Here is a 12,186-nt window from a genome sequence, read left to right as displayed (position 1 = left end):
TCCGGGTACCGATTTGTTCCCAGGAAAGGTAGCGCCAGAACTTCCTTGCATTTAAATCTCCCGCATCACGTGGGCCAAAAGAAAGCCACGACAGTCGTGGCTTGCTACTGGCTGCGTGATGTGAGAGATGTAAACCTACATTTTATTGCCCCCTGGAGGGCATGGTACTGGTGCTACCTGCAACAGTAAAAAACTCAGGAACCAAGCGGTCCCCGGAGTTTAAAGTCGCGAGTTTCAGCCACAGGGCCCCCTGATTCCCACCCATGTACAAGAAAAAGATGGTGGTGGAAAGAGGTGTGTGGGGGGAGGGAGGAGGGGGAGGGTCAAAAAAGTAATTGGTATCACAGAGACAGCAACAACAACAAAAAGTGCCATGAATTTGATTTAGGCTGGGAACAAATAAATGGAATATTTGTGAAATAACCTCGAAATAAACACGGAGTACCTGTTTGGAGAAAAGTTGGTAACTTATAACAACCACACTGCCTGATCACCACGTCTAATATGCGAGTGAAAAATCTTTAGAGTCCTCATCAATACTTTATTTGTTGAACCAGACAATATTGCACTGTTGGGTGTTTTTATTTTCTTCCATGTCCTGATGAAATTTGCACACCTGCTGTTCTTCAAGGATCAAGTAGGGTCTGAGGTTTTACAGCAGATAGGAAATAGGTAGATTAGGTGGCGGGCCAGGTGGCTCTTATCTGCGTCACCTTCTATGTTTCTATGTGACATATTAAATAAGAAGGCACATATACGGTAAGCAGTGCTGGACCTTAACATTCATTAAGCACGGTCAAGTAACTCTGGCACATGGATGCTACCTGTGTTTCACAGCTTTTTTCCCTTCATCATACAAAGTGCCGGAGCATATGACAAGTAAGACGTTTTTAACACATGGAAAATGTTTCAGGACAGATAAATGGTTAATGTTTTGTAAGAGCGGTTTGTGTCAATAACTGTGACGCACTTTTACTTACCACCATGTTACCTCAAGGTTAAGTTTTATAGTGCCAAGGTCGTTAATGTCAACAGCAACCGCTTGAGGTCTTGCAGCAAATAAGTCCTTGGTTTCACAGGTTACACTTCCAACAAGGATGTGAGTAGCGAGTCCTTTCAGTTCTGTCACCTACAATACAACAAACAAAATACCCCTAAGAAAATGGGATTCTAAAGCTAGTGATGTGGCCGAGTCAGTTTTCACCATCATTTTCTTAAATAAAATAGAAATGTTTATCTTCTAAAATATCTCATTTCAAAACTGTTAATAGAGTTTCAAATGGATAATAATAGATGGACAAGAATGAGCAGCAATTGATGCGGATTTATTAGATGATAATATAGGAGCAGTCTGAATTTATCCCAGATAGATATATTTACCTTTGTCAACTGCTCTATAAGCCACTCCACTATGGGGATTTTTAATGTTGCATATATGTTTTTAACCTGTATCTGAAATGAATAAAATGTTATTATTTTGGGCATTCTGGTTCTTCTGGGTCAATAGACCGACTTACAGTAATGTACTGTTGGGCCATTATTGTCCATCTACTATTATCCAGCATGGAGTGCTAACAATAGGGGGAACTTTTCTGATCCTTCTGAGATCAACTCTGATAAAATAATCATATTACTCTCCCAAGCACCTGCTTGTATGTTCATTTATCGTGCTCTGAATTAAACAGTGTAAGTGGTCTCATCCATCTAAACGTTAATAAAGTTTCAAACACAGGGTAAACATAGTTCATTCAAGCCTTCTTTCAGTGCAGAAAACGGAGCCAATGCACCTGGAAAGTTGAATTGCAGTGATCAACATACAGTACTTGAACATTGGCTTTAAAATACAGTAAAAGAACTCAGGTATGCAACACTTTCTTCCCATGGATCTTTACAGTCGTTTCACGATATAGCACAACAATAAATATCACAGCATATGCAATACTGCTTATTACTGCTAATTAGCATCAATTATTAGGTGCCAGTTAAGGGATCACACTTAATTGAATAATATTGAGTATGCTGTAGTGATTACAATGCTGTAGTGCTTAGAGCTGATTAGAATACATTTTAGAGCCTTCACAATAGCAGCTAGATTTCATCTTTTCGGTGCTAAATGTCACCACGGTTGAGTTATATGATTGCTTGTGCAGTGACGACATGGGACTGCCCCTTCCCATTCAAATCACAACCAAATCTCTCTGAGTGTCATGTTTAATGTATTACTCTGCTTACATACAGAAATTCACATTTTCTTCCAGCTTCAAGTTAAGGTGACAGAGACATGTTATTAGCTACTGATGTGTCTTAAGGTCAAAGCAGCACTATGTGCCAAATACCATTTTTTCCAGTCCTTTGCAACGCTGTTTTTATTTTTAAAATGTGATTCTTCGTTCAGGAGATGTAAGCGCTTGAAATATTACGCGTCGAGGGAGGTTAGATGATTTTAACGCTACATTTTTTACATTTCTTTTGAAGAGCAGTACATGCTCAGGGGTCAGGATATTAACATTATGTGTTAAACCCATGGAGGCTTCTGGGAGAATTGCTACTGTAAGTGCAGGGTTCTCATTGTTAGACCAGAACGGTACGTGTCGGTACAATGCACCTATGACACCTTTTTCTCTTACCTTCTCTTCCTGCTCCTCATCTCCGGTACCTTCTCTTTGTGAGACGCATTGCCATAACAACGTGGCGTCACATGCGCCATGTTGCCATGACAACGGGGTGCTGCGATGTCAAAAGGTCGCTGCAATGACTTTACATGATGCTGCGACGTTACGACAACACAACGTCGCTGGGGATGAGGCGCAGGAGAAGGTAAGAGGCCCAGCCCTTTCCCCAGGTACCGGCACATATTTTCTTACAAAGAAAGCCCTGACCACAACATATATCAGTTACTAGATACTGCAGATTTACCTTAATTGAGATTAAACCATTAATAAGAGGAAGAAAAAACATTTCTTCTCCATCCCAACTTTGCTTGCCATTAACTTCTATTTTTCCTTTTAATTTCCAACGTTGGCGCCCGTATCGCATGAAAATCTTTATAAAGAAAGAAAATGTATGTTATTTAACGGATTTGCTGAACTGCAAATTAAACAACACAGAAGAGGAAACATAAAAGCATCGCGTTATTATATTATTTAGAATTGTACCTTATTTAGTATAGATTTAGTATTATTGTGTTCAGAACATCTTGTAAAAGTCATGAAAGAAGAATTCAATTTATTTTAATAAGCTTCCCCTGATGTCTGGCCTAGAAATGACTTTACATAGGCACAGTTTTATGTTTATAATGATTGCAGAATATGCAGGATAAATATGTTTAAAGTGTCAATTTGCAAACCACACATCTTATCTCTCACTGTTTGATATGAGATACAGGTGACAAAAATAATCAGGTCATTTTCCTATATAGCGCTATAGTGTATGAAGTGTTTTACAAAGATCATTTCTGGCACAACAAGTAACAATCTAGCTCAGTGGTAGGCAACTCCAGTCCTCAAGGAGGACTTAGTCTGTGAGCCTTCGACTGAGCTACTGATTGAGCCACCTGTGCTGAAGCAGGGATATCCTGAAAACCTGACTTGCTGGTACCCCTTGAGGGCATCCCTGTCTAGCTACTGCTTCATGCCCAAAGTCATTTGAACAGCGTTCCCCCTATAACTGCAGGGCTATTACAAGAACTGAATTGCCTCCAAATTGGCAATGAACACCAAATTGGTAACATTATCCGGATAGATCTTTGTGATAAACACATAATAATAGTAAGGTGTGTAACATCAAAACGTTATACAGGCTGTATACATGCAATATACGCCACCACCTCCCACATTGTTACTTGAAATTGCTTGCAGGAGGTAACACGTCACTATTATACATTGTGTTTTCTTAGGAAATGGGATAAAAGGTCACTAACCTCATACTGGTCTCCTGGACAAAGACGAGCAAATCCTGCTAGACCTGTGAGTAAGAAACAAATCAATATTAGAGCAGCAGAACCCTCCAAATGGAAATGTATCTTACATTAAACAGCTCATAGTGATCCCCTGATATTGGGGGACCCTCCGGTTCTCGTAATATCTGTTGTTTTTTGTTGCCAGTTTTGACACAAACTACAAATATGGCCGCCAGACTATAAATATGGCCACGAGTAGAGATGGGTGATTTATTTTTTTGCGGATTCGCCTCTGATTGGCCAGTTCCTTTACTTCTTTGGTTCCTTTGGTCCACGGGTCAATCTCAAGAAAGGCCAATCCACCAATTCAGAATTTTTATTGCTCGCCGCATCATGCCCAAACCCCCTTGCCCCCCCCCACAGCCATGTTGTATCATCCTACAGGCACTTATTTATTCCGGTGCTACAGCATGGAAACAGGGGGGATCTCAGACGTCACACAGGACCACAGAGAAGCTCTTGGGGACCACCTGAATCAGGTAAAATAAGAGAAGCGAGCTGCGTGGAATTCTGCTTTACAAAAATAGAACTCAATTTAGGATTTGATGAAATAACAAGTAATGGCCAATGAGTTTTAAATTCATTTGTAGAGAATTTCACAACAATTGTATAGGGCTACGTAAAACTAGCAGCGCTATACAAGAACAAACAATTATGATTATTAGGGAAATGGAACAATATTTTCTCTTGTTTTAAATGGGTATTTTCAGATACCTAGAGGAGATGCTCAGACCACTTTGTTTTAATCATTGGAGACATGCTGACAAATTAGGAGGTTCTCCAAGAATTAAATAATGATCAATGAACTATTTTTTATTTGGGATGTTAGACTCTGGTTAGGATGAACAGCACTTGACAAATTGGTGGTACAAAGTACACTTAACAATAGTCATGAACTGCATCTACATGATATTTGCACATTGATAGAAAATAAACCGTTCTATAGATAATTCACTTTTCTCGACATTCTGAAGTTCAGTATTGAAGTATAATTACAGCATTTTGGTATGTGAAGGTCAGGCATGATGTTGGTACCATGTTTATCTGTGGCAAACAAATGACTTTTTCATATGGTAGAAATAATACATTTATTGGATAACCGATGCAATCTTTTAGGGTCACAGATCATTTAGGTCTAGAGATATAAAACTATCAAAAATGCAATCACATTTTTAATTGTGTGGGGATTGAAAGTCTGTAGCTCTGTGGAAAGTGTGAGCAGGTGGTCTCTTTGGAGTCTCAGATTCCTGATCTAAGAGGCAACTTGCAACATTGAGGGAAATTGATAATCTTGAAAGGAGTTTAGTGCTCACTGGAGTGGGCCCTGGCTGGGACTAGGGGTACAGAAGGGGAAGCTGTGAGTGAGGACCAGGACCAGGTATAGCTGGATAACAATTAGAAGGAGAAGCAGGGGAAGATGAAGAGGCAGGCCAGTTTTGAACTGACCTATCTCAATAGATTTGCCAGATTGAGTGAAGATATTAGGGACGTCAGGGCAGGAACGGCAAGGCTGGGAGAGACCAATTCCTCTAGCAGCAAGGGGAGAAGTTCCTCCAGAACAGAGGGGACTCAGGATATTCAGAGACCAATAAAGGTTGTGGTGGTAGGGGACTCCATTATTAGGAATGTAGATCTGTTGCCGTGACCACATGAACCGAACAGTTTGTTGCCTCCCGGGGACTCAAGTTCGGCACATTGCGGATCGGGTAGACAGATTGTTGGGAAGGTCTGGGACTGACCCAGCAGTCTTGGTACACATTGGCACCAATGACAAAGTTAGAGAAGGATGGAGGGTCTTAAATAATTATTACAGAGTTACAGAGTTTGTCTGGAGGCTACACAGTGTGCGTGTGTATTTATATAGTGGGGGAGACAGCTGTTTGTGTGTGTGTAGAGCTGCACTGTGGTGGGGTGTGTGTGCGCTGCAGTGTAAGTGTATATATAGGTGCTTTAAAGTATTTAAAATGTTATTTTAATAAAAAAATCACTATAACTACTACACAAAAGTGTCTATTATTTATTAAAAAGCCTACATTTCACCTATAATAGAAATAATCCCCTCAGAATAGGGCATTACTGGCCAATAATGCCCTGGCTGGGTTAAAGTCCCTCGGCTTCGCCTCGGGCCTTCAACTCTTCCAGCCAGGGCATTATTGGCCAGTAATGCCCTGTTCTTCTGGGATTATTACTTAAATATAGGATAAGTATCTTTCATCTAAATTTAATATAGGTTGAACTTGATGGACATATATGTCTTTTTTTCAACCTCGTCTACTTTGTAACTATGCAACCATTTTTTTCTAAATTCAATTCCTGGTGAAACATTTCGACAAACTTTAAGGGGCTAAACATTTCTCAGAAATCACTCATTTCCACCATCAATTCTTTGTTTCGCCCACAAATTGCAGTTCAGTCACACTTTATAAAGTGATTTCTTCAAGCATTTATATTTCGCTTACTTTTCAATTTCGCTGGAGAAGAAAACGTGAGCAAAATCCTTTATTTTAAGGTCTGGATGGAATTTAGCACATTTAATATAAATTGAAATGCACACTGACCTAATGCTTGGCGAATCACTTGCGAACTGTAACTTGTTAAATATTCTGCATGGTTTGCTTCCCACATCCATTCAGATTCCTTCTTTAAGCATGTGATAATGACATGCCTGTACACTAGGTGGCAACAATGTACATGTAATGACACATGTAGCCTTTAGCACTGTAGTCTACTTTTGAGACCTTAAGGCTGCGTCCATAGACACTTCGTCCGTGCGTAGGCTGAGGGAAACCGGGTGCTTTCCTTGACCATGGTATGCGCGCCGTCCGTGGGCGTGTCTAGGGGCGGGCCAGTGACGTCACGGAGCTGGTTCGCACTCATTGGGCGAACCGCTCACGTGACTGGCCAGTCTCGCCAATTTTAACTGATTTCTTGCGCAATGCGCGCCCCCTCCCACTTCCGCGCGCCCGCATGCCATATAGACGCGATCACTGCCTCTAAGCAGTCTGATCGCTCGGTCGTCCATACCATGGACGCAGCCTTAAAAACCATGTAGTCAGCCAATCAACAAATACGACACCTGGTTGGCCCTTTATACCAACCCAAACATTTTTCCAAACTAAAATAAACTGTAATCCGGGAAACAGTGACACTGTACTGTGCACAGAGACAGGTGAGAAGTACTATGGTGCATAGCAGCGGTGCGCAAACTGGCGGGCGCGAGATTTTTCATGGGGAGCGCGGCGGTTGCAGAGGCCCAGCACTCTTCCCCAAGGCAATTAAATTAAATGCCGGGGGATCACGAGGCCTCTACAACTTCACTTACCCTGTCTCCCACGACGTGTTGCCATTGCAACGTGATGTCACGTGACCCCACTGCATCATTTGCCGCTAGAGACATGGTAAGGAGGGGGCGCAAGCAGGGGCGGAGTGCAGAAAGGGGGCACAGGGGGAAAAGATTGCACACCCCTGGTGTATAGGGTAGGTCCATTAATGCAACATATGGTATTCTTATTAGTCAATCAAATAAAAATAAAATGAAAGGTTTAATTACATTAACCATGTTAATAACAGTCTGCACAATTCAGTAGATTTATTTTACAAGTACAAGGCTTGCTTGAATGTTTTGTGCTATTTCTTAACCCCTGAACTAAGGGCAATTGACAGGGGAAGACAGCCGGGACTGATGTCCCAGGCCTGGTATGTCAAGGGCCCGGGCCCCACTGCCGGCGACCAAAATGAGTAGGGTCCAATCTGTGGATGGGTAAGGCCATTCCATCCACTGGCCATTTCCCATCGCCCCACCACAGGCCTTCAGGACGCACATCCATAGGCACCCTCAGGCAGGACCATCCAAGGCTGCAGGTAGGTTCTTTCTGCTGCAGCCCTCCCTGCCCAGCATGTCCTTTTCTATTTCCTTCCCCAGGCACATGTCTCCTCCCTGTCCCCCAAGGTCCACACCTTAACCTCCAGGCCTATACTGTCTCCCCTCTCCTCCCAGAACCCTACCTTCTTTCCCCTCCCTCCAAGCCCACAACTTCTCCACTCGCTCCCCCGGACCCATACCTCCTCCTCCCTTCCCTCAGGTCAATACCTTCTCCTTCCTCCCCTCAGGCCAATACCTTCTCATCCATCCCCTCAGGTTCATACCTTCTCCCCACTCCCCCAGACCAATAACTCTTCCCCATGCCCAAAGGCCCATACCTTCTCCCCCTCCCGCCATGCTCATACCATCTCCCCCAGGTCCATACCTTCTCCAGTCCCAAACTTTCTCTCCTCTCCCCCCAGGACCATACCTATTCCTCCAGACCAATACCTTCTCCCCCAGGTCCATACCTTCTCCTTCCTTTCCCTAAGCTCATACTTTCTCCCCACTCTCCCCAGGCCCATACCGTTTCCCCCCTCCCCCAGGCCCATACCGTCCCCCCCTCCCCCAGGCCCATACCGTCTCCCCCCCCAGGTCCATACCTTCTCCCCCTCCCCCCCAGGTCCATACCTTCTCCCCCTCCCCCCCAAGTCCATACCTTCTCCCCCTCCCCCCAGGTCCATACCTTTTCACCCTCCCGCAGGCCCATACCTTCTCCCCCCCCCACCCAGGCCCATATATTGTCTGCCTCCCACCAGTTCCAAACCTTCTCTCCCCCCCCCCTCCCCAGGTCCATACCTTCTTCCGCCTCCCCTATAACTCCCCCCTCCCCGGTCCATACCTCCTCCCCGTCCCCCCCAGGCCCATACCTTCTCCCCCCTCTCCACAGGCCCATACCACCACACCCCCCCCGCACCCACTCCAGTACTGGAATATGGAATATCACCAACTTGACATCATTACTAATTCAGTATAACCTGGCAGGGTAACACAGTTTCTCCCCGATAATTCAAATCTCTGTTTTTAATCTTCCTTCCTCATTTTGTTAGGGACATTGATTTGTGGTCCTGTTTGTATAGATGGTTTCGCTCCTCGTTTATCCCTGTGATTTCTTTTATTAATCTCGGGTGTGGGGATCTATCCATCAGTTTACATTGACAATGTGTGTGGCAAGAAGATTAAAGGAGAAATTACCTTTCATTTTGATGTAAAACTCCCCTAACAGGTTTTCCATCTCTGATTCTACTGTGCACATATTCTGTAAAACATGTTAAGAAAAATGCAATGAATTGAACAAAGCTGGCTAGACCTGTGAGTAAGAAACAATCAATGTTAAAGTAGCACTTCCCCCCTCCCCCCCACAAATGGACATCTTTGTGCAGGGTTTACGAGACATACACTTCTTTAGATTTTCAGTGCCACATGGCAAAGCATGTTGAAGTTGCAATACAGTGAAAGTGTTTAGACATGTAACACCTATACAACATCAGTGCCCTAATAATACAGGAGTGCCCTAATAATACAGGTGTTTAATAAATGTTCCCATTTAAGGTTAATAGCCCAACTCAAAACAGCAAAATAACAAATCGCCCAGAAGTATATATGTTCTGGGCGATTTGTTATTTTGCTGTTTTGAGTGTAGGATTGTGGAAAATATATTTTAAATCTTTAAAACAATATATCAGCTTCACCAAATGCCATGTACGGTATTTTTACCCCCTCACTTCCCCAGTGCTTGGATTTAAAGATGTAAGACGTTGTTGCTATTCTGTGAGCATGACATTTTCTTAATGCTTATAAGAGAAAACAGAGCAAACAATCCCCAAGAAAGGCTATGAATGAGACATGCCTCGGTGTACTCTTTGAAACTCTTGTGTATCTCACACAAACTCTCCCGAGCCGCTTTGCTAGAAGGAGACATGGCAAATGCCTGCTTCATCTTGCATGCACCCTCTCGCAGGCGCCTCTGGATACAGTAGGCTTCATAGAGTTCATCCACCTTATAGAAGACAGAAACAGAAATAAGGCACAGCACAAACATGGAATAAGATTATTTTTTTAAATTATGCGTTACTTTGAAATAATTCAAATATGATTTTTTCATCTCAATGACTATTGGCGAATGCATCACTTGTATTGCGTATGAAACAAACACTTGAATAAACACACTGGTTAATTGTTCAGTCAAGCAACCAACACTCTCATTTTATAGGTGCATTTGAAATACTCTTTTTTTGTTTGGTGTCAGATCTCAGATGATAAATGCTGCATGTGGTAGGGGTGAGGAGCTTGTTCAGATAGGCGGGTAGCTTCCCCAGAAAGTATTTGAAGGCAAGGTAGGCAACATGAACTTTGCGCCTAGACTCAAGTGATGATCAATCTAGTTCTTTGAGCATTTTGCAGCGATGCGTTTTGTAGTTACATTGGAGGACAAAGCGGCATATTGAGATGTAGAGGATGTGTAGTTTGCCAAGGCGAGTTTGGGGTACTGTACCATATACTATGTCCCCATAGTCTATAATTGGCATTAGCATTTGCTGTGCGATGCACTTTCTGATAAGCTGGTTTAGAGAGGTTTTTTTCTTATATAGTAGACCTAGTTTGGCATAGGTTTTGTTTTTCAGGGTATCAATGTGCAAACCAAATGTTAAATAGGATCAAACATATGCTCAGATATTTAAAACTAGCGACATGGGCTAGGATGGTATTAGAGTTGGTTCTGATCTGTAGCTCCGTCATTGGTAGTTTTAGAAATTTAGCCTTGGTCCGAAATACCATTATATAAGTCTTGTAAGTATTTAAAAACAGTTTTTTTTAATGGGAAATCCAGTTTTCAAGTCTCAAAAAAACAGTGGAGTATGTGTTCAAGGTCAGAGAGGCTTTGGCTGTGTGTATTTAAGATTGTGTCTTCCGTATACGTGTGAATTGATGCTCCCTTACAAGTTCTGGGAAGATCATTAATGAACACTGAAAAGAGTAAGGGTACCAGAATAGAGTCTTGTGGGACATCACAAGTGATATCCAAGGGATTGGATTTAGAGCCCGAGATAGACACAGGTTGGGATCTACTCAATAGGTAGGAGTGAAACCAGTTTAAAGCGTGTTCCCCTTGTAAGGATCCGTGAGTCTCGCTACCCTCATCGCACTTCTTGCTTACCTCTGCCTACTATCGGGTGCTCCGCTTCCCCGCCTCCTGCGGCGTGTCACCTGGGCCATCTAATAGCTGCCGGTCACGCGCAAGAATTAATGCAGAGTCCTCTGGTCCCACCTCCGGGCTTGCGCCCGCACAGGGGCGTCATCGGCATGCCACGTACGCGCGGGTTGCATGCTCTACACGCACAGGTACCGCATCACAATCCCCATCAGTAAACCTGTCTCCTGCACCTCTTCAGCTTATCTCAGCAGGCGCTCCTGAAACGCCCCCTCTCGCCTTGTCCTCATCGGTCTCAGTATGCCTTATATGCTCAGCCATCCCACTGGTTCATCGGCTGAGCATAAACCTTACTACGTGCAAAGTGTTCACTGCTGTCTTGCCTCCACAGTCATGTCGTGTTTCCTGATATTTGCTCCTGACCATAGCTATTCCTCCGGACTCCACTCTTCTGTTCTCCTGACCCAGTCTACCTACGACGATGCGCACCTCTCCATCCCGACCTCAGCAAAATACCTCGACAATCCGCTCCTCTCCAATACTGACCTCGGCAAAGTACCACGACGATCCGCCTCTCTCCAATCCAGACCACAGCTAAGTACCTTCTATGATCCACTACTCTCCAACACCGACCTCGGCAAGTATTACTGTCCATCCAGACCACTCCTACCCCGACCTCGACCAATCTACATGCCAGACGCGCCCATGCGGCTATGGGTTGGTGTAATATCAAATCCCCACCTCGGCCTCGTGGTCACGCCTTGTTTGTGGTGAGCACCCCTATTCAAGAGCATTGGAGCTTGCTTAGCAAGATAACTTTATCAACAGTATCAAAAGCCTGTGCAAAATCTAGGAATATTGCACCAGTAAGTTGTACCAATTCAATTGCACACTGGATCTCATTGCAGACTTTTAAGAGGGTAGTTACCGTGGAGTGTTTTGGATGAAACCCAGATTGGTGCTAGCTAAGGAAATGTGTCTCGGTATTTTATTTATAAAATGTTTACATACACATTAAATACACATTATATATAAAGACATTTCATGAACAGTTCAAGATAATATATATTGTAGGCGTACATAACAGTTACAGAACAGATTAAAATGTGAGACAGCTTTAGTTTTGAAAGAACTTAAACTGGTGGTGGCTGTGAGAGTCTCCGGTAGGTTGTTCCAGTTTTGTGGTGCACGGTAAGAGGAGGAGCGGCCTGCTTC

The 12,186-nt window shown here is 43.5% G+C and overlaps 1 protein-coding gene across 4 annotated transcripts in view; it reads right to left on the bottom strand.

Annotated features, from left to right (window-relative positions):
* RIPOR2 (RHO family interacting cell polarization regulator 2) overlaps positions 1–12,186 on the bottom strand; it is a 141,083-nt gene that overhangs the window by 40,989 nt on the left and 87,908 nt on the right. For all 4 annotated transcript variants that reach the window (XM_075585570.1, XM_075585568.1, XM_075585571.1 and 1 more), the window contains exons 7-11: positions 9,670–9,819; positions 9,015–9,078; positions 3,920–3,963; positions 2,917–3,042; positions 981–1,129 (exon numbers count right to left, since the gene is read on the bottom strand). In XM_075585570.1, coding sequence (XP_075441685.1) covers positions 981–1,129; positions 2,917–3,042; positions 3,920–3,963; positions 9,015–9,078; positions 9,670–9,819 — 533 coding nt within the window. The remainder of the gene's footprint in view (positions 1–980; positions 1,130–2,916; positions 3,043–3,919; positions 3,964–9,014; positions 9,079–9,669; positions 9,820–12,186) is intronic.

Source organism: Ascaphus truei, chromosome 2, assembly GCF_040206685.1.
Source record: "Ascaphus truei isolate aAscTru1 chromosome 2, aAscTru1.hap1, whole genome shotgun sequence".
In the NCBI taxonomy this organism is placed as follows: Eukaryota; Metazoa; Chordata; class Amphibia; order Anura; family Ascaphidae; genus Ascaphus; species Ascaphus truei.
This window is presented reverse-complemented; position numbering and strand designations above follow the sequence as displayed.